General features: G+C 39.3%; 1 protein-coding gene across 11 annotated transcripts in view; it reads right to left on the bottom strand.

Moving 5' to 3' along the window:
- CSPP1 (centrosome and spindle pole associated protein 1) overlaps nucleotides 1–27,150 on the bottom strand; it is a 110,341-nt gene that overhangs the window by 8,319 nt on the left and 74,872 nt on the right. For 10 of the 11 annotated variants that reach the window (XM_061438901.1, XM_061438904.1, XM_061438902.1 and 7 more), the window contains 8 exons: nucleotides 24,002–24,151; nucleotides 23,261–23,407; nucleotides 17,949–18,053; nucleotides 16,202–16,268; nucleotides 15,459–15,576; nucleotides 11,218–11,354; nucleotides 7,433–7,564; nucleotides 5,167–5,213 (listed from right to left, as the gene is read on the bottom strand). In XM_061438901.1, the coding sequence (XP_061294885.1) occupies nucleotides 5,167–5,213; nucleotides 7,433–7,564; nucleotides 11,218–11,354; nucleotides 15,459–15,576; nucleotides 16,202–16,268; nucleotides 17,949–18,053; nucleotides 23,261–23,407; nucleotides 24,002–24,151 (903 nt within the window). The remainder of the gene's footprint in view (nucleotides 1–5,166; nucleotides 5,214–7,432; nucleotides 7,565–11,217; nucleotides 11,355–15,458; nucleotides 15,577–16,201; nucleotides 16,269–17,948; nucleotides 18,054–23,260; nucleotides 23,408–24,001; nucleotides 24,152–27,150) is intronic. The other variant, XM_061438906.1, reaches the window with a different exon arrangement.

Here is a 27,150-nt window from a genome sequence, read left to right as displayed (position 1 = left end):
GTAGGGAAGGTAATGCTAGGGTCGGGCTTGTAATGAGCTCTCAAATTAGAGGTAAACTCTAGATGTCAATTTCCTACAACAGAGAATGTCCTCTTACACACTGGAAGAAATCTAAAGTCACCCCACACCCCTCCCTGCACTTCCCTACCAGATTTCTAGGATGTGCTAGAACACTCCAGTGAAAAGCTGTCCACTAACCTCTAAGGAAGTGCACGCAATGAGACATCGTATTGGTTACCAGAAAGTTATTATCTTTCACTGAGGTCTTCCATATACTGAACTGAATTCTTTTACCTTTAAACCTAAGGATTCTACTTCTGCCTTCAAGAACGACAGTAATGGTGATAATAGCTTCTCAAATTACCAAATGGTCTGAACCAGCAGCTCTCCTTAACACTGTGCATACTGTCCAGCCTCTCTTCTGTTTCACAGTCCCTCCCACACTGGAAAGAGTGACCACCTCAGCCCAACCTTCTCCACGACAATCTTCCCCAGTCTCACCTTGAGTTTCCATATAATCCAGTCTCTAGAAAGGTGAGCCCCAAATCTATTAGCTTTTCTTTTCTAATGGCCATGTTAAATTGTTGGTTCATGCTCAGTTTCTATGCAGCAAAACATGTTATTAATCAGCATTTTAACTAAAATCCCAGTGGTTACATTTCAATGCCTTTTCACTGAGAAATGTGGTTGCCATATACAGAGAAACCTACAGCGTGTTCAGAAAAGATGTCCATACATCTCAGGTAACGTGGGACAGGGAAGGGCTCTGGAGTTCAGCCGGCGTCCAGACATGGACTTTACTGCTCACTGGCTGTGTGATCGTGGCCTGAGTCTCCTCTTAAGTAAAATGGGGGTAGGCAGACCTTGTTTTGAACTTCAGAGCAAATACACACCAAGTACCTCGCAGGTAGTATGGGTACAGACTTGCTGCTGTGAGGCTGTTACCACCACTATCAGTTCAAAACCAGCACCAACTGGTAACACTGAGCAAACAGCAGCCTCAGTTCAGTTCAGTCGCTCAGTCGTGTCCGACTCTTCGCGACCCCATGAATCGCAGCACGCCAGGCCTCCCTGTCCATCACCAACTCCCGGAGTTCACTCAGACTCACGTCCATCGAGTCAGCGATGCCATCCAGCCACCTCATCCTCTGTCGTCCCCTTCTCCTCCTGCCCCCAATCCCTCCCAGCATCAGAGTCTTTTCCAATGAGTCAACTCTTCGCATGAGGTGGCCAAAGTACTGGAGTTTCAGCTTTAGCATTATTCCTTCCAAAGAAATCCCAGGGCTGATCTCCTTCAGAATGGACTGGTTGGATCTCCCTGCAGTCCAAGGGACTCTCAAGAGTCTTCTCCAACACCACACTTCAAAAGCACCAATTCTTCGGCGCTCAGCCTTCTTCACAGTCCAACTCTCACATCCATACATGACCACAGGAAAAACCATAGCCTTGACTAGACGGACCTTTGTTGGCAAAGTAATGTCTGCTGTTGAATATGCTATCTAGGTTGGACATAACTTCCCTTCCAAGAAGTAAGCATCTTTTAATTTCATGGCTGCAGTCACCGTTTGCAGTGATTTTGGAGCCCCAAAAAATAAAGTCCGACACTGTTTCCACCGTTTCCCCATCTATTTCCCATGAGGTGATGGAACCAGATGCCATGATCTTCGTTTTCTGAATGTTGAGCTTTAAAGCCAACTTTTTCACTCTCCACTTTCACTTTCATCAAGAGGCTTTTTAGTTCCTCTTCACTTTCTGCCAGAAGGGTGGTGTCATCTGCATATCTGAGGTTATTGATATTTCTCCTGGAAATCTTGATTCCAGCTTGTGTTTCTTCCAGTCCAGATTTCTCATGATGTACTCTGCATAGAAGTTAAATAAGCAGGGTGACAATATACAGCCTTGATGTACTCCTTTTCCTATTCGGAACCAGTCTATTGTTCCATGTCCAGTTCTAACTTATTCCTGACCTGCATACAGGTTTCTCAAGAGGCAGGTCAGGTGGTCCCTGGTATTCCCATCTCTTTCAGAATTTTCCACAGTTTATCGTGATCCACACAGTCAAAGGCTTTGGCATAGTTAATAAAGCAGAAATAGATGTTTTTCTGGAACTCTCTTGCTTTTTCCATGATCCAGCCAATGTTGGCAATTTGATCTCTGGTTCCTCTGCCTTTTCTAAAACCAGCTTGAACATCAGGAAGTTCATGGTTCACATATTGCTGAAGCCTGGCTTGGAGAATTTTAAGCATTACTTTACTAGCATGTGAGACGAGTGCAATTGTGCGGTAGTTTGAGCATTCTTTGGCATTGCCTTTCTTTGGGATTGGAATGAAAATTGCCCTTTTCCAGTCCTGTGGCCACTGCTGAGTTTCCCAAATGTGCTGGCATATTGAGGGCAGCACTTTCATAGCATCATCTTTCAGGATTTGATATAGCTCAATTGGAATTCCATCACCTCCACTAGCTTTGTTTGTAGTGATGCTTTCTAAGGCCCACTTGACTTCACATTCCAGGATGTCTGGCTCTAGGTGAGTGATCACATCATCATGATTATCTGGGTCGTGAAGATCTTTTTTGTACAGTTCTTCTGTGTATTCTTGCCACCTCTTCTTAATATCTTCTGCTTCTGTTAGGTCCATACCATTTCTGTCCTTTATCGAGCCCATCTTTGCATGAACTGTTCCCTTGGTATCTCTAATTTTTTTGAAGAGATCTCTAGTCTTTCCCATTCTGTTGCTTTCCTCTATTTCTTTGCATTGATCGCTGAGGAAGGCTTTTTTATCTCTTGTTGCTATTCTTTGGAACTCTGCATTCAGATGTTTATATCTTTCCTTTTCTCCTTTGCTTTTCGCTTCTCTTCTTTTCACAGCTATTTGTAAGGCCTCTCCAGACAGCGATTTTGCTTTTTTGCATTTCTTTTCCATGGGGATGGTCTTGATCCCTGTCTCCTGTACAATGTCACGAACCTCATTCCATAGTTCATCAGGTACTCTATCTATCAGATCTAGGCCCTTAAATCTATTTCTCACTTCCACTGTATAATCATAAGGGATTTGATTTAGGTCATACCTGAATGGTATAGGGGTTTCCCCTACTTTCTTCAATTTAAGTCTGAATTTGGTAATAAGGAGTTCATGATCTGAGCCACAGTCAGCTCCTGGTCTTGTTTTTGTTGACTGTATAGAGCTTCTCCATCTTTGGCCTCAAAGAATATAATCAATCTGATTTCGGTGTTGACCATCTGGTGATGTCCATGTGTCCAGTCTTCTCTTGTGTTGTTGGAAGAGGGTGTTTGTTATGACCAGTGCATTTTCTTGGCAAAACTCTATTAGTCTTTGCCCTGCTTCATTCCGTATCCAAGGCCAAATTTGCCTGTTACTTCAGGTGCTTCTTGACTTCCTACTTTTGCATTCCAGTCCCCTATAATGAAAAGGACATCTTTTTTGGGTGTTAGTTCTAAAAGGTCTTGTAGGTCTTCATAGAACCATTCAACTTCAGCTTCTTCAGCATTACTGGTTGGGGCATAGACTTGGATTACTGTGATATTGAATGGTTTGCCTTGGAAACGAACAGAGATCATTCTGTCATTTTTGAGATTGCATCCAAGTACTGTATTTCAGACTCTTTTGTTGACCGTGATGGCTACTCCATTTCTTCTGAGGGATTCCTGCCCACAGTAGTAGATATAATGGTCATCTGAGTTAAATTCACCCATTCCAATCCATTTTAGTTCACTGATTCCTAGAATGTCGACATTCACTCTTGCCATCTCTTGTTTGACCACTTCCAATTTGCCTTGATTCATGGACCTGACATTCCAGGTTCCTATGCAATATTGCTCTTTAAAGCATCAGACCTTGCTTCTATCACCAGTCACATCCACAGCTGGGTATTGTTTTTGCTTTGGCTCCATCCCTTCTTTCTTTCTGGAGCTTTTTCTCCACTGATATCCAGTAGCATACTGGGCACCTACTGACCTGGGGAGTTCCTCTTTCAGTATCCTATCATTTTGCCTTTTCATACTGTTCAGCCTGTTTCATACTCTAGCTGAGCCTTATTTTTAAAATCTGAAAATGGAGATAATATTACCTGTATTATTAGTGTGGGGAAGATTAAATTTATTTCCAACCTCAATCTTCCCCCAAACTTTTCCTCTTAGCCATCTATTTGCCACCTCCCAACTGTCTGTCTGGTGGGCATCTTAGACCTACCAACTAAATATTTTATAATTTCTCCTTGTTTCTTGGCTTCTCTTGTGGCTCATCTGGTAAAGAATCTGCCTGCAATGCAGGAGACCTGGGTTCAATCCCTAGCTTGGGAATATCCCCTGGAGAAAGAAAAAGCTACTCACTCCAGTATTCTGACCTGGAGAATTCCATGGACAGTACAGTCCACGGAGTCGCAAAGAGTTGGACACAACTGAGTGAAAGTAATCCCTCTGAGGGCAAAGATTTTTGTTCATTCCTGTGCCCGCGGGCACATACAATATTATCTGGTCTACAGTAAGTATTCCACAAATATCTGCTGAACTAAAATGGCTGGTCTCCTCCCTCTTTAGTCTTCACACAGATGTCCCTTTCTTAGGATAAGTTATGCCCTTTACAGGTCTCACCACTGCATGAATTACAGACTCTTACTCCCACCACTACTGAGTGCACTAAAACTGATCGAATTCATTATGGGACAGGCCCATAGGGTTTTTAATGTTTTATCTCATTTAATCCTCACAATAGCCTTTGAGCCATTTTTTTATCCAGTTAATACTAAACATTTATAGGCCTATCCTTATGTGCTTGCAGATATTGGTTGATTTTAATCTTACAGCCACCCTCAGAGATAAGTACTATCATCCCATTTTACAGACTAGGAAACTGAGGCAAAAAAAGATTAAATAAAACATTAAGTACCTTGCCTAAAGTCACACAGCTAACAACATACTAACTTGAACAGCCTAGCCCTAGAGTCCTATTCTTGGTCAGTCCTATTCATTACACTATGCTTTCTCTACATATTAGACTTTGGCTACCCATAACACTGATGGGACAAGATTTAAATTCTTTCTTAACTCAGTATTTCTGAAGAATTCAAAATTGGAATACTCCCTTACCATGTTCCTAAAATCTTCTATCACTCAAAAACTAGCTTGAAAAATTATAACTGTTTTCTTACCATTCTGTGGTCCCGTACTTTAGTGCTTGGGACAGCATCCAAGTCAACTGTAGTCAATGAGGGGTAAAAACGAGATAAAAGGTTAGAAAATACTTTACAAGTAAATTTTAGAGCATCTTTTGTAATTAATTCCTTACTGGAAATTACTTTTCAATGATCACATTTCAGAATATTTTAAAGATACTACTTGTTTATCAATAAATATAACTCAGCATCCAATTCATTCCAGCTGCATAAAATTCTTCCATTCACATTTAATAAATAAATAAAAGTAAAATCACTGTGAATTTAAAACTGATGCCTATAGAAACATAACCATCTCTTCTCGTATTTCTGCAATCTGTGTAGAAAATTGTTGAGAAGAGTTAAACAACTCCCTTATGTGGAATTGAAGGAAATGAATTCAACTCCAAGCGCCTGGTTTCAGGGGTGAAGAATTTTGGATCAGCTATCCCAAAGGCCTCTCTGATATGACCAGGGTTCGATGTGTTCCTCTGAATAGCGCATTTTAGCCTTTTAGCTATTGCCTTTGGGAATAAATACACTACTATTGGTAGCCTGTATTCCTTTATAGCTATGTTTTTGATTGTTGTGAATTCAATCATATTCTTATGAATTCAGTCATCACAGTGTTTGGTAGAAACTGGGGTGGTTGCCACAGAGGGTGTATACCCTCCATGCCAAAATGGACCTATATCCACATAGGCTGAGATTAGCCCATAAGCAGTCCCCGAGTTGCCAATATCACACCAGATCAGATCATCAGCTAGGTCACCTAAGGGAAAGTTCCACCAAAATGGGTGTAACGATTGAAGACTGCAATTGCTTCTCTCCTGATGAAATGCCTACTATATATCTTTGGGTTACTCTTTTATCGGAGGGTGATCAATAAGACCACTGTTAAAAATTCTGTACAGATGGAGGGAGGACGTGCCCTATCCCCTCCACTGAAGTCTTGCCCTGTGATCTGGGCCTGACATGGTACACAACTTACTCCTGTGATCCTCTCATGTGGTCAAAACAGGCTCCTCAGATTCTGCTGGTCAGACAAGCCTGCTAAGTAGGGTTTTTAATTTTCCTAAAAATAACTGGTAGGACTGTCTCCTTCTATTCTTGTTGCTTAACTGTTGTATTTTATGACTCATTTTCCATGGCTGCACTCCATGGCCTGAAGGCAGGCAAAACTGGTGAGATATTGCGAGGGTCATGCAGGACCCATCGATGTTCTGAGGCCACTAGCTCCACTCCACCCCTGGCTGCCCACCCCACCTCCAGTTACACACTCCCAAGGGACCCTAGATTTCTCCTTTGCAACATTCATCACACTTACACTTACTTAGCATCTAACTCTTCCAATAGAGTATAAATTCCTTGAGAGCAGCAGCGTATTTCATTCATCCCCATATTCCCTGGATATGGGCAGTACCCACGCTCATAGTAGGCACTCAGTAAGTTATCTGCTGATTAGCTAATTACACAGAGATATACTTATAGCCCCAGAGAAGGCAATGGCACCCCACTCCAGTACTCTTGCCTGGAAAATCCCATGGACAGAGGAGCCTGGTAGGCTGCTGTCTATGGGGTTGCATAGAGTCGGACACGACTGAGCGACTTCACTTTCACTTTTCACTTTCATGCATTGGAGAAGGAAATGGCAACCCACTCCAGTGTTCTTGCCTGGAGAATCCCAGGGACGGGGGAGCCTGGTGGGCTGCACAGAGTCGGACACAACTGAAGTGACTTAGCAGCAGCATACTTATAGCCCAGTATGGAGCTTATTCATAAAGATTTTATGCTCTGTCAAAACCCACAGACACACACGGTAGAAATGTCCCCCAGGACACTGGTGTGTATGCCAGGCATTCTTTCCCCTGGTTCAGATGTCTCCTGGCCTCATCAAGGAACTCAACCCTTCTGGCTACAGTGAATGGATGACACGGTAGAAATGTCCCCCAGGACACTGGTGTGTATGCCAGGCATTCTTTCCCCTGGTTCAGATGTCTCCTGGCCTCATCAAGGAACTCAACCCTTCTGGCTACAGTGAATGGATGGACTCCTCTCATGCATGGACAGCCAATCAGAGCCCTCTCTGGAACTTACTCTTTTCTGGGACTACAGACCAAAGGGGCATGTGAGCATGGGGCTGCCAGTGGAGGCAGCTTGCCTTGGACTGAAATCAATATTAGAGATGGAGAAAGAAAGCCGACAGAAAAACAACCCACTGAAGTGATCTGAAATAGCAATGATTATTTTTTGCCTTTAGCACCTTCCTGCATTTTTAGTTTATTCAGTCTCTTCTGCTGCTCTCTTAGCAAGGCTTGTTGTTCTATCTCCAAGGTGTCATTATCTCTTGGATCATCTGGGTACATAGATTTCAGATCAGCTCGCGTTTCTGAATCTGGTACAAAAATAAGTTATATAACCAAGTTAAATCTTGTTTCCAAATGAGATTTTATAAAACTTCACTATAGATAACATATGAATAACCTAAATTCAAAATCAAGAAATATAAATAATGAGACATCAGCAAAGTCAAAGCACATCATCATACAACTAATGAACATGAAATTAATATTCTTTAAATAAATACGTTTTCACAAACTCAACATTATAAGGGAGCCCCAGAACAAGCAGCATCTTACTGCCACATACTCCATCCCAACTCCCCACTTCCCCAAGACACTACCCAGAGCCTGCAACCATGTGCAGGAGCATCCAAGCCATCAGTCAGTCAGATGGCTGTGACTCTGGCAGCTACCAGACACTGAATCACAGCTGAGCCCTCAAATGTACTGGAAAAACGAAAACATAATGTTATTGGCCAATTAATATGTGTAAATATCATGCCAAAAAACAAAAACAATTTTACAGGCTGGCTGGAGCTTTAAGAGGGATGTCATTTCTGGAGGAAATGACAGTCTAAGAATTCACCTATGGCACAAGTTCAAGAACATCACTGATCAGAATGAACATGTTAAACCTTAATTTTTAAAGCTTGAGAATAAAGATATAATTCACACATTTAAAAAGTCTTTTGACCCATAGTAGAATCAAGCAGAATCCTGTGCCCCAACCTCCATCCCCTTTTATAGAAAGGCTGAAATCTCCCAGGCCTCCATGAGTCACCAAAAAGCAGGTTCAAGCAGCTAATGATTAGGACAACAAAGTTCCAGATTTGTGTCTGCTGCAATTCCTGAGTTGTTCTACAGATACTTTTAATTCTCACCAGAGGGAAAGTGCATGATGACTGTTCTGCAACCACAACATAAACTGCTCCATTTTGAGCAGTACTGAATTTATGGCTAGGACAATTCCAAGAACTGGCCTCAAGAGAATGGGATTAACGCTTTTGCTCATACTAATCAATATCTTCGTGGGCATCAAAGTAGTTGTAGCTTGTTCTGCCCATATATGTAAATGGGCAACTACGACTGCCAGCAGAGAGATGCTACAGAGCATGTCAACATCTCTAATACAGCATCCTGTGTCAGCATGAAGTTACAGAAAAGGGACCTTCACATGTGATCCCACAGAAACGGAAAGATGTTCTGACAAGTGGGGGTTTGTAAGCAGCTTTTGGCAGGAAAGAATTCTCTGCAGGTGGTCCCTTTGTCTTGTCACTAACCTTAAACCAGGCACCCCAAGTTCTACTTACCTCAAGCCCTAGCACACCTTTCAAATCTTTTTTTTTTTTTTTGCTGTTAACAATTTTTGCTTTAATATATGAATTACATTAATACCTCACATTACATATATGAAGCCAAATTACACTAACTTAGTTGTTTACAACCTCAACTCTTACTCCCAGTACACATTCCAGTAAATTTATTCTGTAAAAACAATACATTTTTTTGTTTTTGATTTTTTTTTTTACAGTAAACTTTTCAACTACTTCAAATCTTTTGATCACGCAATACCCTGCCTAATTTGTTGACTCTTTCCATATGTAGAAATAAGGAACAGGTGATTAACAGATGACCATATCTCTTCCCTAGCTTCCCCTTCAGTAATCTCCTAAACAAACCATGTGAATCAGAGAGCACCTAACGAAAGATCAGGAGGAGTCCACAAGCCTGCACAGACTGGGGGACGGCGAAGACTCTGACCCCCATCTCACTGATTAACTGAGATTACTTCCCTTCTTCCACTTAAGAACTTTCGTGGTCCATCAGAATCTTCGGAGATGGTTTTGAGGGGGACAATGAGTCTACCATCTCCCTAGATTGTCAGCATTCTGATCGAAAACAACTTTCTTTCCTACCAACTTTTACAAGCATTGACTTTTTTAAGCAACAAGCAGCCAGCCAGACCTTATTCCATAACAACAGTGGAAAATGGGAACATGCTGAATATCTAAGAGTAGAAAATGACTAAAAGCAAAGTTAACAGAAGAGGCTCTGGACACATGGACTTGGCTTCACCTGACTTCCCCACTTCCAGACTGTTTCCTCTCTGTAAAAACAAGAGACATTAACAACTAAGTCATATGACGAATGAGGACTAGTTGTGATAACAGGGAAATGAATTTCCCAATTTTATGGTTTAAACCTTTTTGTTTTGAAGACCTACCTTCTTAAAAGTTAAGGACCCCCAAAGAGCTTTTATTCACCACTGTCCCACACATCACATTAGAAATTAAAACTAAGAAACTTTGAAAACATGAAAATACAAAAACACATTCTATCAGCTTCAGAGCAATGAAGTTATCACATGCCATATAACTTCTCAAAGAATAAAAATTGAAAGGACAAATAATGTCTTAGTTTATAATAAAAATAGTTTTGACCTCAAAAAGTCCCCTGATGAAATTCTAAGACCTACTGGATTAATAGAACGCCTGGCATATAATAAGTAATCAATAAATCATAGCATAAAAACTATGATATATGTAATTGATGACATGTATATCTAAGTGGAAAATAAAACTGAATAACATAATTACATCTAGCTTTTATCTTTTTCATTTTAATTAAGCTCAGAAAGACTAGTAAATATACCAAATATCAACTATTTTTATATTTAGGTGATTTGAGTAAAGAGATGTTTCCTTCTCTTTCTAAATTTTCAAAACCTCTAAAATAGATACTACTTTTAAAATGAGAAACAGAAGTAAACTCATCTGGTATAGGTCATATGACCACCATCCAACAGCCTGCCTCCTCTGCTCCCAAGGCTGCTCTGAGAGTGCTTCTGAATAAAAATCACATATAACACATTCTGGTTCCCCTACACATTTTCAGTCTCCCAGGCCTTTGTTACCCTGGCAAGCCAACTTCCCTAATTAGCTTTCTCTCCTCCTCCTTACTCCCTTCAACAATCCTTCATTTCCTCCGCTGCTCAGGCACTCTGCTCTCTTCAGCGGTTATTCCCTCCCTGCTCTATACTATAAGCCTCTGAATTCTCTAACAGCTTTCACATCAGTATCCTAACAAGTTCCTCCAGTTCCAGACCCTGTGATCCCCCCTTCCAAGCCATGCTTCTTCTAAGGGTTCTTATGCTTATTGCCTCCAACACCATGCTTCCTAATTATTCAATCCTCATTCCAAAGGTAATTGGCTTCTGATCCAATAATTCCACCAAAAAAGGTCTATTTGAGGTCACCGCTGACCTCTGATGCGACTGACACCTTCCAATATTCACTTTACACAACCCTCCTCCCTGGCAGACTCTGTTCCCTCAGTTTCAGAACTGACATTCTCCTGCTTTTCCTCCAATCACTGACTTTTTCTTCATCTCTTTCCCAAGCTCATCTTGCTGTTCATCCTCCACTAAATGCCAGGTGCCACTCTTCACACTATGTCACTGATCTAATCCACTCCTGTGGCTTTAAGAGCTGTATGCCCTGCAAAAGAAAATAACTACACCAAAGCTCTATCCCCACCAGACTGGTAAACTGAAGAACTAGAGTAATACAGAAGTTTTATTCATTATCACTTAAAATAGATACCATAAATGAAACTTTACTTGAGAAAAAGGATACAAATATCTTTAAAGACCCTTGAATATGGGTAGAACACTCTGGCTCTACCTTTAAAATAGCAGCATTCTTACCTCTATCTTTCAGCTCCTTAAAGTCATGAATATTCTGAGAAGAAGCAGAGTCTAAGCTCTTAGGTGACGGTCTTCTGACGGGAGCTTGTAATCGATGTCTGGCCATATCAAATACATCCATGGAACTTTCTCTTTTCCTATAGATAATAACACATTATGATAAAGGCGTTTTTATGAGAAGAAAATCTGAGTTGACATTTAACTCCCTATACAAGAAATCTGGCATCTTTCACTACAGTATATTATAAAAATTGATTCTAATAGCTGTTATTTCAATTCCCTGTATTAAAACAGGTAATTTACAAGGTCACTGTAATCTTTCAAAATGCTCAGAAGCAAAGTATCTTATTGGAAGAATAGAACGAATTAGCTTTACCTTAAAAATGTTCATGTAGTAGAAACAGTAGTCTTTGGTTAAAGAAATCAAGATTCAAAGACCAGCTCTGCTACTTACTATACATTTGACTGCATCATCTATGCCTAACATATATGAGGAACTCAATAATATGATGAATTAATTAATAAGAGATTCTTTTTGTGAAACTATTTATAAAACTGGAATAAAGAACCAACACTAAGATGTCTCTGATCACAATACACAGTGAAAACTACACCGAAGTAAAATATATTTAACCAATTCTTGCTAAATGATGGCAATTCTAACATATATTAACTTAAGTTAGCATACAGAATTTACAAGGTACTTTCCAATAAATATATCTATTTATTCTTCACTAGAATCTCATGGGGTAGAAATTATTATGCAAGATTTGCAAGTGAGAAAACTGAAAAGCTGTCTGGTTTCTCTTTCTTATAATGTTTTGCCAAAAAAGAGCACATATAGTCTTCAGTTTATGAATGAAAAGAAATAAAATGTCAATAATCCATTACATTTAATTGAATATGTATGTCTGGAATATGGAAAGTTGCAACAGTTAAGGCATTTATAACATCTTGAAAGTAAATATAGAAAACCAATACTGACCTATTACTTCAAAGTAGTTGACCGACTACAGAAGAATTCTTTGTTGAAAATTACCACCTTGGGTTAACATTCCATTACCTAGCCAGTCTATATCTTGACATTTCCTCACCTTGTTTACTTAGCCAGAACACGCCTAGAGAATGCTAACAAAAATCTAAGTGAAGCATAATTATGCAGGTTAACATGCTACATTAAAATCCTACCATATCCTGGACTACAGTCATAAATATCAGTATAATTGAATGCATATACAAATTGATAATATACAAATTGATAGACACAACAACAGATGTTTATGACTTAGTATATATACATGTGTATATTATCTAGCTATGTCCACCAAGAGCCTGGTTTATAGACACAGTTCTCCAAGAGGAACCAGGACTCCTTAGAGAAATGGCTGATTCCAAGGCAGAGGCAAGGAATACACAAGAGGATCCTGGAGCCTCCTGCAGCAACAGAGTAAAAAAGTGCTCAAAAAACACCAGGTTCCACCGTCCATGGAATTTTCCAGGCAAGAGTACTGGAGTGGGTTGCCATTTCCTTCTCCAGGAGATCTTCCCGACCCAGGGATTGAACCCGGGTCTCCCGCAGTGTAGACATTGTAGGCAGACGCTTTACCGTCTGAGCCACCAGGGAAGTAAGCAACACCACAAATAACACTGGATGATAACAAAAAAGTACAAAATAAATGTACATGAAACAACAGTGATATAAGTAAATGGTTGGATAACTAAACAAAGAGAGGAGAAGGAACATTCTTTCTTATAGAAGAATTCTAACAGAATTCTAAATATACATAGATGACACCCTCTCCAGGAGATAAAGCTTATTCCCAGAGTGTGCTAAACTTAGTGGTTCCATCATATGCACATCTTGTACCCCCTGATACAATGTGATGAGAAGGCTACCCTGTGTTATTCTTTCCAAAACCCCTTAACCCTGGCCTAATCATGAGAAAACATCAGACAAATGTAGACTGGGGGACATTTTATAGGACAGCCAGCTAATATCTCCCTAGGCTGTCACAGTCATAAAAATACGAGGAAAGATTGAAAAAGTGTCCTGGATCAGAGAAGACTAGGAGACATGACAACTAAATGCAGTGTGGTGCCCTGTACTGACTAAATCCTGGAACAGAAAGAAGATACTGATAGAAGAACTGGAGAAATCCATAAAGTCTGGGATTTAGATTGTGGTTAATATTCCAATGTCAGCTTCTTAGTTGTGACAAACATCCTGTGAATGTAAGATGTTAAAAACAGGGAGAACTGGGTGAGGGGTCTATAGAAACTATGTTTGCAACTTTCCTGTGATCTAAAATTATGCGAAAATAAACTTTTTTTTTTTTTTTAAGATAAACACTCTTCAAAGAAAATGTGGTAGTTACCCACTTGCATTGATTTTACAAGCTACTAAAAGACTGCAACCTACAGTTTGAAGAATATTGCTTTAGAAAACTTATGAGGCCTTTTGGCAAAAACGATCGGAAGTGTTTGATAGTCTGTAAGCTATTTTGCTGGAACATAAATATTTCAGGAAACAATACACCGTTGAAGGAAAATATTTTAAAAACAGTTTTAAAAAGTAACTGTCTTTGGTTATTCCATCTCTGAAGTTTTCTCCTATTATTATTTTCCCTTCAAGGACCAAGCTTCTATGCCTGACGTTTTAAGACCAAAAAGGGGAGGTAAGGAGATTGTTGATTAATTGTCTAGTCTATGTCTATGTATGGATATGAGAATTGGACTATAAAGAAAGCTGAGCACCAAAGAGTTGATGCTTTTGAACTGTGATGTTGGAGAAGACTCTTGAGAGTCCCTTGGACTGCAAGGAGATCAACAGTCCATCCTAAAGGAGATCAGTCCTGGGTGTTCATTGGAAGGACTGATGTTGAAGCTGAAACTCCAATACTTTGGCCACCTGATGCAAAGAGCTAACTCATTGGAAAAGACCCTGATGCTGGGAAAGGTTGAGGGCAGGAGGAGAAGGGGACGACAGAGGATGAGATGGTTGGATGGCATCACCGACTCAATGGACATGGGTTTGGGTGGACTCCAGCAGTTGGTGATGGACAGGGAGGCCTGGTGTGCTGCAGTTCATGAGGTCGTAGAGAGTCGGACACGACTGAGCTAATGAACTGAACTGAACTGAGTCTATGTCTTCTTCAACTATCACTTTCCTATCTTGAAATTCCTTATCACCTAGATTAGCTTATGAAGCAACTTCTGACTCCATCTGAGTCCTAAACTAGTCAATTATTTTTCACGCAGTGATTTCTCTGTAGTAAGACAATCTGTCCTAAAGACAGAGCTTGAAGAACGGCCTGTTCCCACTACTGACTTGTCACTGTCTAATCCTATTAAAAATGTCATGGTTAGGGATAAGACTCTTGGTTTGCCGTAAGAAAGTCCTACTTCTTTCTTTTTTTCTTTCTTCCTCCTATCAATACGACCACTGTCATCACCACTGCCATAAATACATTACTGGCAGTACAGAGGGACAATTAAAACACTCAACTTAAATATTTTATATTTGGTTAAATCAATATTCATTAAATATCCCATATTTTCACAGTGAATAGATTTCACAACTGTAATGAAACATTTTATGAAGGCAACTTTATCTACATAAAATTCAAGAATGTGAATTAAATAGCATATTAGCTAAAAGAAAGAGCTCTTGTACCAAAAAAAGAAAAGAAAGAAAATATACCATATACTACAAACACAAATAGACTAAAGAAATCACACATTATTTTGTATTAGTTGTACTGAGTCCCTCCCTTGCTTGTTGCTTGTGAAATGTGCTTAGTCATGTCTGACTCTTTGTGACCCCACAGACCACAGCCTGCCAGGCTCCTCTGTGCATGGGTTTCCCAGGCAAGAATACTGGAATGGGTTGCCATTTCCTCCTCCAGGGGATCTTCCTGACCCAAGGATCGAACCCATGTCTCCTGCGTCTCCTGTATCAGCAGGCCAATTCTTTACCACTAGAGTAAGTGAGTCCCTCCACTAGACTATAATTATTTAGCTTATTTCTTCTGGGGGGATGGGGGTGGAGAGCTATTTTCAATCATTACAATTTCACCAATAATCCACTAAACACCTTTTTCAAGCTTGCAAAATTCTAATAGATGTGGGTTTATGATAATTAATCCTGTTCCAGAACTGTAAAATTGCTGGACAGATTCTGATTCCTGATTCTGACAGAAAAGAATACAAGAACAGACAAAACTATGGAATTCAGAACTTGCCTTATATGAACGTCGTCGTCACTATCAATGTGTAGTAACCGCCCCTGCAGACGTCGCTCTTCACTACGAAGCTGTTTTCTCATTTCTGATAATTCCATAATTACATTTTTTTTCTCCTCTGAAAATTCCCATCAATAAGTGAAAAATAAGAGAGGTACATGAATAAAAGGTTAAACACTAAACACAACCTGACTTATAAAGCTAAATGCTCAGTTATATTTTTATGGAAAGTTATTTTTAAGGCTTTATATATAGATGTATTGTATGGACATTATTAAGCATTAATAATAACATTAACCCATAAGCACACTTCTGACAATACAAGAATTTCAAACATTTAGAAACATTCTTGAGGGGAGGGAGAGACTGCCTTCCCCTATTAAGGAGCAGCAAAATGGAGTTCCTTTGTGATGATACACAAAGGAAGGATGTGTATGATACACAAGGTTACAATTCTGTAACCTTGATTGTGTGGTAGTTACACAATTTACACATGATAAAAATGCACAGAACTACACACAAAAACACATAAATTAGTGTAAGTGAAACCAGACACAGGTCCGTAGAGCATGCCAATGTCAATTTCCTGGTTGTGATATTGCACCACTGAGGGAAGCTACGGGGAGGATGCACAGCACCTCTCTGTACTATTTTGCAATATTCTGTGATTCTTATTTTTCAGAACAATAAAAAGTTAGAAAAAAGGAAACAGTCTAGATTACAGGTTTAATAGTCAGCTCTACCTTCTGCACGAAGCTGGTTTTTCCTGGCAGGTACCGGAGGAGATTGTGCCATGGACATGGAACTGTCCTGTTTAACAATCAAGACAAAGATAAAGTTAGTATATGTCTTCCCTACTCAGAAGCTTTAAAAGAGGAACTAAAAAAAAAAAAAACAGATGAGGAACCAGATTCCCAACCAATCTATCTATAAACTTACCTATATCTGTTTTTTCTTCCCACTACAATGGGAGTGGCCTTGCCCCAGCCAAAGACAGTACACTCACCTGTGCTCTGTATCTGACAGGGGACCCCCACCTCCTCCATTCCTGACTCTTCTTTCTCTACCACCTTTCTATCAGGCTGTGCTTAAAAAACTAACCTCACCCTTCATCACTCACTATCTATCATCCATTCTCTCCTTCCTTCACAGCCATTCTTTAAAAAAAAAAAAAAGTATGTGCAGTAGTATGGCACCTGCTTCCTTATTCCCATTCACTCCTCACCTCGCAGCCACTGCCTTTGCAGCTCCTACCAAGTGATCCCTCAGCAATGCATTCTATGGGCGTTTTAAGCCCTTGTTTTACTTGGCCAGTAGCAACTACTATCATTGACACTTTATTTCCTTGTTCTAAGTGGTGATAATTCTCTACTGTTAGATCCTCAGCCCTCTACTTCCCCTGAACACACATGAGACAATCATACTACTTAGACAGTAATGTTAGTAGTTTGCAAACTACAAATCCGGTGCAGAGCTCCTTCCTTGGCCACGACCTGTATTTTCAACTGCCTACCCTATAAAGTTGTCATTGACTCTGACCCACCACACAGAGTCAATATACCACTATCTGTGTTTCACAAACATCTTGAAGTTGTCACCCTTTCTCAGTTCTTAATGTCACTGCCACTGTTTAGGTCCTCAAAATCACATCTGGGCTTCTGCAAAAGCATCTTAACTTTACAGTTTTGCTCCACCTCCATGATGCATCTCCATACCACTGCCTGAGAGAACATTATGCAAGACAACCACAGCCGTGTCATTTTCCTACTTAAAACATTACATGAACACCATACATGACCACAGACCTACTAAATCAGAACCACATAGGGTGGGGTTGAGGAAGACATTCTAATATATTCCTTTGTCTATTCTAGTAATTGGCCTCTCTGATATCCTATAGAATGAAGTCAAGCCCCCTAGCACTCCATACAACACCCTGCATATGTTCTAACCTTCACCTCCCCTACCTCATGGTCAGGCATTATCAGGCCAGACCAAACCATGTATTCTCCATGCTGCCACGTGGCTTACAGTTCCCTCCAAGATTCTGCATGTGCTGGAAGTTGCTCTTCCTCATCCTCTTTTTGGCAAATTCCTACTCACTCTTCAAGAGTCAACTCAAGGATCAACCCTTTCTGGAACATTTTCCTGGCTGTCTTTTAATTGTAATTCAGTCTAAAGTACAAGGGACTTTATTAGTGTAACTACAACTAGCTAGTAGATATATTATCAAAGAAAAAGCCTTCCTGAGGGACCTGAACAAGAGCCACATCCTAAATTATGAGCTGTCAAAAGAATTTAAACTTCGGGGCACCAAAGTTTAATCATTTATAAGTATTACCATTTACAACTGAAGAAACAGACAAATTAATGTAAACATTACCTATGTTTCAGATCTGAAAAAAAGTAATCTAGCTAATTAGGATGAATAAGAAAATCTCATTCAATCCCCTTAATCTTAGATGAACAATCAAAAGAAAAAACATATACCTGAGTAAAGGAAGTTATAATGCTGTCAACTGAAGGAGGTCTTTGGAGTCTGCTTGCAATCTTATTCTGAAGAGCAGGAACCACAGGAGAAGGCTGTCTCAAGTGCTGATGTGGGGAGAGGGGCAGGAAATATATATATATATATATATGCATATACACACATACTCCCCAACATATGTCTATGTGTATATACACATACCCCAACATGTTTGTGTGTGCATACACACACATATACATGTATACATACACATATGCAAACACACACAACCCTAATAGTTAACAAGACCACCAAAGAGGTTCGGACTACTATTGCTTTAATTTAATAAAATATTTACCAAAAAATCTATAAAAATATTAGATCACTATGTTGTGCACTCAAAACCAATATATTAATATTGTAAATCAACTACCGTCCATTAAAAAACATATCTATCCAAGAAGTCAGAAAATAAACTAGGTAAGATCAAATATATTGGTTAGGATAAACAAATGGATTTACATATCCTTATTAAAGAATATGACTATCAGATTAGGATTAAAAAATTCAACAAACTGAAGTAAAGCAATAGCATACCAGATATCGGGAAAGTAGCAAAAACAAAAAAATATAGCCAAAGTAAAAAACTGTCTTAATAATAAAAAGAAATAGGATAAAACAAAAAAGAAACAAAAATCCTTTCTGGGAAAATGATATAAAGCAGCTCAAATCAGTCTCTAAAATCTAGATTCCCTTGTCACCAGGAACATCAAGGGTCAGAGCAGAGCTCTGCATCTCCATGAGAGAAGAAAACAGGGTTTCAGATCATGGTGTAATAAAGCTAATAGCTCCCAACTTCATATTAAAATCAAAATGCTGGAAACACAAATACTCCCAAAAAAACGCAATAATGATTGGCTGGGTAAAAATATAAATGTGTATTTCTAAAGGTGGATGTTAAATTGTTCATTCTGCATAGTACAAAATCAAATATTACTTTCACTAATGACTAATACAATTAGAAATATATGAGAGACAATATTTAAAAAGAAACTCTAGGTGACCACAAGCAGAAGTATAGCAACAAATTAAACCTTCTAAAGGACTGCAAAGAATGAAGCAAAGAAAGCATAGTCCACATAACAAACAATTAACTGTCAAGGAAACAAAAACAAACAAAAAAGTCAAAAATTCAATTAATATGATCAAATACGTTGGCTATGATAAACATAAATGGATTCAATGTCTCATTAAGATTATAACTCAGATTAGGATAAAAAACAAATTTCAACTAATTAAAATATACAGACTAAAAATTAAAAATGCAGACAAAAAAGTAAAAACTAAAAGAGTAGACAAATATATTTTAGGCCTACATATATTAAAAAATAACAGCTAGCAATGATAATTTCAAAATTGAGGGTAAAATGCATTAAAAAGAACAAAGCTGCTCTAAAACTTTCTGATATATCACAATTAAACTATAAACAGTCATAAAATTACATATCCCTATATGCAGGTCAGGAAACAACAGTTAGAACTGGACATGGAACAACAGACTGGTTCCAAATAGGAAAAGGAGTATGTTAAGGCTGTATATTGTCACCCTGCTTATTTAACTTATATGCAGAGTACATCATGAGAAACGCTGGGCTGGAAGAAGCACAAGCTGGAATCAAGACTGCTGGGAGAAATATCAATAACCTCAGATATACAGATGACACCACCCTTATGGCAGAAAGTGAAGAGGAACTAAAAAGCCTCTTGATGAAAGTGAAAGAGGAGAGTGAAAAAGTTGGCTTAAAGCTCAACATTCAGAAAATGAAGATCATGGTATCTGGTCCCATCACTTCATGGGAAATAGATGGGGAAATGGTGGAAACAGTGTCAGACTTCATTTTTCTGGGCTCCAAAATCACTGCAGACGGTGACTGCAGCCATGAATTTAAAAGACGCTTACTCCTTGGAAGGAAAGTTATGACCAACCTAGACAGCATATTAAAAAGCGGAGACATTACTTTGCCAACAAAGGTCCATCTAGTCAAGGCTATGGTTTTTGCAGTAGTCATGTATGGCTGTGATAGTTGGACTGTGAAGAAAGCTGAGCGCCAAAGAATTGATGCTTTTGAACTGTGGTGTTGGAGAAGACTCTTGAGAGTCCCTTGGACTGCAGGGAGATCCAACCAGTCCATTCTGAAGGAGATCAGCCCTGGGATTTCTTTGGAAGGAATGATGGTAAAGCTGAAACTCCAGTACTTTGGCCACCTCATGCAAAGAGTTGACTCATTGGAAAAGACTCTGATGCCGGGAGAGATTGGGGGCAGGAGGAGAAGGGGACGACAGAAGATGAGATGGCTGGACGGCATCGCTGACTCGATGGACGTTGAGTCTGAGTGAACTCCGGGAGTTGGTGATGAACAGGGAGGCCTGGCGTTCTGCGATTCATGGGGTCGCAGAGAGTCGGACACGACTGAGCTACTGAACTGAACTGAAGCATTTTTTTAGGTGTAATAAGTGGCAGAACCAGAACTGTGAAAAACAACTTTGATTTTCAAATAATCAATTTTACAATAAAATATTCTCTGCTTTCCATTCAATTCTGCTATAAACCAAACACTGCTCTAAAAAACAAACTTTATCAATTAAAAATGTGAGTGATATGACACTTGACTGATATATTTTAAAAGGCTGAGAAAATATATATCCAATTATATATCCTAAGAATGAAGGATGTTAGCCTTATGTTCCTGGAACACTGAAAATAGAACAAAAATATAGATCTGACTCATAGATTCCCCTTTAAACAACATTTCAGCAAATTCAAATTGTGAATACTTATTTCTATAACCATAAAACCTGGGGGTGAGAAATTCAAAGAGTATATTTGCCCCAGTCAGAAATGGCTCACGTTATCTGCAGAAGATTATATATTGAACAGTGTACCAAAACACACCATAAATACACCAGAGCAGCACACTCAGTTAGGTTCAGTTCAGTCGCTCAGTCGTGTCCAACTCTTTGCAACCCCATGAATCACAGCACGCCAGGCCTCCCTGTCCATCACCAACTCCCGGAGTTCACTCAGACTCACGTCCATCGAGTCAGCTATGCCATCCAGCCATCTCATCCTCTATTGTCCCCTTCTCCTCCTGCCTCCAATCCCTCCCAGCATCAGAGTCTTTTCCAATGAGTCAACTCTTTGCATGAGGTGGCCAAAATACTGGAGTTTCAGCTTTACCATCATTCCTTCCAAAGAAATCCCGGGGCTGATCTCCTTTAGAATGGACTGGTTGGATCTCCTTGCAGTCCAAGGGACTCTCAAGAGTCTTCTCCAACACCACAGTTCAAAAGCATCAATTCTTCAGCACTCAGCCTTCTTCACAGTCCAACTCTCACATCCATACATGACCACAGGAAAAACCATAGCCTTGACTAGACGGACCTTTGTTGGCAAAGTAATGTCTCTGCTTTTCAATATGCTATCGAGGTTGGTCATAACTTTTCTTCCAAGGAGTAAGCGTCTTTTAAATTCATGGCTGCAGTCACCATCTGCAGTGATTTTGGAGCCCAAAAAAATAAAGTCTGACACTGTTTCCACTGTTTCCCCATCTATTTCCCATGAAGTGATGGGACCAGATGCCACGATCTTCATTTTCTGAATGTTGAGCTTTAAGCCAACTTTTTCACTCTCCACTTTCACTTTCATCAACAGGCTTTTTAGTTCCTCTTCACTTTCTGCAATAAGGATGGTGTCATCTGCATATCTGAGGTTATTGATATTTCTCCCGGCAATCTTGATTCCAGCTTGTGTTTCTTCCAGTCCAGCGTTTCTCATGATGTATTCTGCATATAAGTTAAATAAGCAGGGTGACAATATACAGCCTTGACGTACTCCTTTTCCTATTCGGAACCAGTCTGTTGTTCCAAGTAATCTTTTTGTCAACTCTACTTAGAAGAAATAATGTCTGCATAAATCTAAATTTCTGAAAACAATATTTTAAAAATTAAATTGGGCTAAACCTATAAGATATGGTGTTTTCCAACGTATGGTTCACAAGCCAACTGCATCCAAACCGCTATGGGTTAGTTAGATACTGCTGAGAAAGACTGAGGGCAGGAGAGAAGGGGCAGACAGAGGATGAGATGCTTGGATGGCATCACCGACTCAACAGACATAAGTTTGAGCAAACTCCAGGAGACAGTGAAGAAGAGAGAAACCTGGTGTGCTGCAGTCCATGGGGTCAAAGAGTTGGACATGACTTAGTGACCGAACAACAACAAATCAGCTACACTGTAGATGAGACCAGGAAGATGAATTTTTATTAAGTCCCTAGTGATACTATGGGCTCAGTGGTTAAGAATCTGCCTGCCAACGCAGGAGATGTGGGCTCAATTCGTGCGCCAGGAAGATCCCCTGGAGAAGCAAACGGCAACCCACTCCAGTATTCTTGCCTGGGAAATCCCATGGACAGACGAGTCTGTGGGCTACAGTCCATGGGGTTGCAAAACAGATGGACATGACTAAATTTTAAATACAGCTCTGAAATATAAGCAAAGATATGAACTGGATTTTCATAAGGGCCAACTGATTTTCTAGAGAGAAAACACCTGTCTAATAACTTAGATTCACGCATCTAAGGGTGAATCAACCCCCATCTCAGAAACATGGACTTCAAATCAATCTGCAGTGAGCCACAAGTTTCTTTTTTAATTTCCAATCCATCATGGACAGATGCATAAAAGAGTAAGAATGAATTACAGTTGATCCTTGAACAATGCAGGTTTGAATCACACAGGTCCACTTCCACAGAGAGATTTTTCTGTATCAAATGCTGCAGTACTACAGGCAGTGGTGGGCTGATTACACAGACGTGTAGGAACTGTAAGTATGGAGGGCCAATTATCAATTACACACATGGATTAACCCCTGGGCTTGGTTCAAGGGTCAACTGTACTAGCTAATAGAAACTTTTAACAGATGTTACAAAATCCAAACCCAACTTTTTTTTTTTTTAAACAGATTCAACAGACATTAAATTACAATGACAAATTACTATGAAAGTTTCCAAACACTTTCAATCTTATCAGGAACAGTTTGCAGGGTGCTGGTCTATGGACCATGGGAACAAGACTACTCTGTTCCCAGCAGGGAAAATACCACAAAGCACAGTGACATCATCTAATACAGGAAGTTCAGTGCACTGCACCCAGAAAAGCACCATGACAAAGTAGAGACAAAAGCACCTCCTCTGCTCTCTTTTTGCTGACCACTCTACTTTTACAGGGAAAATGGGTTAAACAATGGGTTCCACAGACATTTTTGTCTGAAACTTACCTTTGTATCTTCCCCAATCATGTTTTCTCTTTCATAGTAGTGCTGAAGTTGTAGATTATGTTTTTCTTCTTCTTCTTTCTTCTTTCTTTCTGCTTCTTTTCGTCTTTCTTCAGCTAACCGAATAAGCTCTTCGTTTTTCAGTCTTTGCTTTAAAATAAAGAAAAAATACACACTCCATACACACATTCAGTTCATTCGTATTTGTGTGAAATAAAGAGATAAAACGGAGGGTATAGATGATATGTCCTCATATCACTCAGTTGTGTCCAGTTCTTTGCAACCCTTTTGGACTACAGCCCACCAGGCTCCTCTGGCCATGGGATTTTCCAGGTGAGAATACTGGAGTGGGTTGCCATTTCCTCCTCCAGGGGATCTTCTGGACCCAGGGATCAAACCTGTGTCTCCTGCACTGCAGGCAGATTCTTTACTGCTGAGTTATCAAGGAAGCCCATAGATGACATACTGGTCTGCTTAATAATAAAATATTAGGCATCTAAAATATTACAACATGCTAGTCAGTCTAAACTATTTTTTGGCTATAAAAAAAGTCATCATTTATCTCTTTTCTTAATTTAGTTATTTCATTTTTATAAAATAACATCTAACAAATGCATAATGATCTGCTATTTTCTAAATGTACTCCAAGACTGTTCTCCTTTGTGAGTAATAGGTATCTTTTCAAGTCAAAGTAAGGAGTTCACTCTCAGACTAAGCAGAAAAAGAGAGTAGGAAAAAACACACCTCCTCCTCTTTCTCCCTTTTCTTTTCCTGCTCCTCTTCATACTCTTGCTGGATTCGAGCTCTCTGTTCTGCAAGCCGTTTTTCTTCTTTTTCTTCAGCAATTCTTAATCTCTCTCGCTCTGCTTCTTCTCTTTGCTTCTTTTCCTCAATCTAAAGAATTAAATCTAGTTACTACTTTGTGAAACTACTGAAAAGTTAGAATACCACTTAATTTACCCTTTTATCCTATGAATTCAACCTTTATATCCTGCTTTTGTAAGTAAAAGTAAGTTCCTAAATTTTTCAGTTTCCTGTATTGTACTAGAGAGGCCCCATGATATAATGATAAGAGCTCCAAGTAAAATTCCAGCTCCCACAGACCTTATGAAACTTTCTGGTTCAGTTTTGTCATTTGGTAAAAAGAGTTACTAATGTCTATATCTCCAAGTACTGCTCAAAGATTGAAATGAAAATATGTATGTAAAAAACATAAAAGTTCCTATGTAGAAGGCCCAATACTTAGTAATTAATGATTATGTTATTCTATAATGACTACTACTACTATGTCTCAAAGTTCCTTGTGACTAGTATCCTGAAACAGCAGTGAAATGTTTTAGCAACCATTTTTAAGTAGAAATCTCTTCCCTAGAATAGCCTTTATTTCCTTTCTAATGACAAGATGTAAGGTATATGAAGATGTCAGCTACAAGGATTCATAATTAAGTTTTGTTTGAATGCCACCTGAAACCTGCAGTGCTGAGTATTCTAGGTGAATACTACAAGGCAAAGTCTAAGATGTGACAGGAAGAAGACTCTGAGAGATAGTCTACATCCTTCATGAATGAGACAGAGAATGACAGCATGGGACCTGAGGATTCATGATGCTGGTTTAAGGATATCAATAAATTTTTATCCCTCTTAAGTATGGACTGATCATGACTATTCACAATATTTTAAGAGTTCTTGTCTGCATTTCCTCTAGTCTCAAGGTTACTATATTTAGTGCTGTCAAACTTTTGAGCTATAAGAACTGCAGTCTTCTTACCTATGCCACAACTTTACATGCTAGGGCTTTTTCCAACATTTATCACAAACCTTTTAAATATGTACAGTCCTAATATTTAGGACTAAGTGGTGTGTACATACACACCACTTAGTCCTAAATCACCTCCTCAATTACAATAGCCCTAAAGAAAACATCATTCATGAACCATACAATAAAACCACACACTGAACACTCAGTTCCCTTTCTCTCCTCCATGAAAAAAAATAATCACAATCACCAGGTCACTTCACCATTAATGGGTCACAATCATAAATGATCTCACACCTAATGAATCCACAGAAATATCAATCCAACAAAAGTGCCACACAGCTCTTCAACAGAAAGAGAAAAGTTATTGCTCAGGTCAATGGTTTGCAAACCATATAATACAAAAGTCGTTCAATGGTCCTGCAAATAGTTTATTAAACTTGCTAATTATTTTTAAAGTTGCAGTTTAAAATGACATCTAAACACTCACATGTATTAATCACCAAATTTGAAGCACATGAAGACTTCTGCTGCACTAAAACTAATAATGGTATAACTTTTTTAGGGTTAAAACCTATTTATGCAGACATGGAGCTAAGGCTTCCTTTGAATCTTTATGCACAGATCTGAACATTTTATAACATTTCTTTTAACACTTAAGTTTAGGGATTCTTTTTGTCTGACACTATATTGTTGATATTAATAAATACCATTTAGCTATTTTACATTTTCTTGGAGCTCTGGAATAGATTTTGTTTGGAGGGAAAGCAGGAGATTTTAACAGACTCCTAAAAGAAAAATACATAAACCACCATTTTATAGGCTAGGAGAACTGAAGATTGCACTTATTCTGAAACTAGTAAGTCAAAGTTTCCCACAATACTACTAGTTTTTTGCCAGAAGAAAGACACTGGAGAGTGTGGAATCTCTAGGTATGACACTTAAAGTTAGGACACTTGGGGTCAACGTGCTAGTTCTGCCACCACAGGTGAGCCTCAGCCTTTTATTGGTCTTAAAATAAAAATAGTAATACCTTCCTCAGAGAGTTGTGAGGTTTAATAAGAAAATATATTTAAACCTACCTTACAAACAATAAAAGACTACAAAATGACAAGATTTCTTTATTTTTCCCTAAATTCTACCCTCAGTTCAGTCAGACACATCCAACTCTTTGTGACCCCAAGGACTGCAGCAAGCCAGGCTTCCCTGTCCATCACCAATTCCTGGAGCTTGCTTAAATTCATGTCCATCGAGTTGGTGATGCCAGCCAACTATCTCACTCTCTGTCATCCCCTTCTCTTCCTGCCTTCAATCTTTCCCAGCATCAGGGTCTTTTCCAATGAATCAGTTCTTCCCATCAGGCGGCCAAAGTATTGGAGCTTCAATTTCAGCATCAGTCCTTCCAATGAATATACAGGATTGATCTCCTTTAGGATGGACTGGTTGAATCTGCTTGCAGTCTAAGGTACTCTCAAGAGTTGTCTCCAACACCAGAGTTTAAAAGCATCAATTCTTCAGTGCTGAGCTTTCTTTATGGTTCCACTCTCACATCTATACATGGCAACTGGGAAAACCATAGCTTTGACTAGATGGACTTCTGTTGGCAAAGTAATGTCTCTGCTTTTTAATATGCTGTCTAGGCTGGTCATAACTTTCCTTCCAAGGAGTAAGTGTCTTTTTAATTTCATGGCTGCAATCACCATCTGCAGTGATTTTGGAGTCCAAAAAAATAAAGTCTGACACTGTTTCCACTGTTCACCCATCTATTTGCCATGAAGTGATGCCATGATCTTCATTTTCTGAATGTTGAGCTTTAAGCCAACTTTTCACTCTCCTCTTTCACTTTCATCAAGAGGCTCTTTAGTTCCTCTTCACTTTCTGCCATAAGGGTGGTGTCATCTGCATATCTGAGGTTACTGATATTTCTCCCGGCAATCTTGATTCCAGCTTGTGCTTCCTCCAGCCCAGCGTTTCTCATGATGTACTCTGTATATAAGTTAAATAAAGCAAGGTGACAATATATAGCCTTGATGGACTCCTTTTCCTATTTGGAACCAGTCTGTTGTTCCATGTCTAGTTCTAACTGTTGCTTCCTGACCTGCATATAGGTTTCTCAAGAGGCAGTTCAGGTGGTCTG

Source organism: Bos javanicus, chromosome 14 (assembly GCF_032452875.1).
Source record: "Bos javanicus breed banteng chromosome 14, ARS-OSU_banteng_1.0, whole genome shotgun sequence".
NCBI classification, from domain to species: Eukaryota; Metazoa; Chordata; class Mammalia; order Artiodactyla; family Bovidae; genus Bos; species Bos javanicus.
The sequence above is the reverse complement of the archived record's forward strand: the minus strand, read 5'-3'. Positions and strand labels throughout refer to the sequence as shown.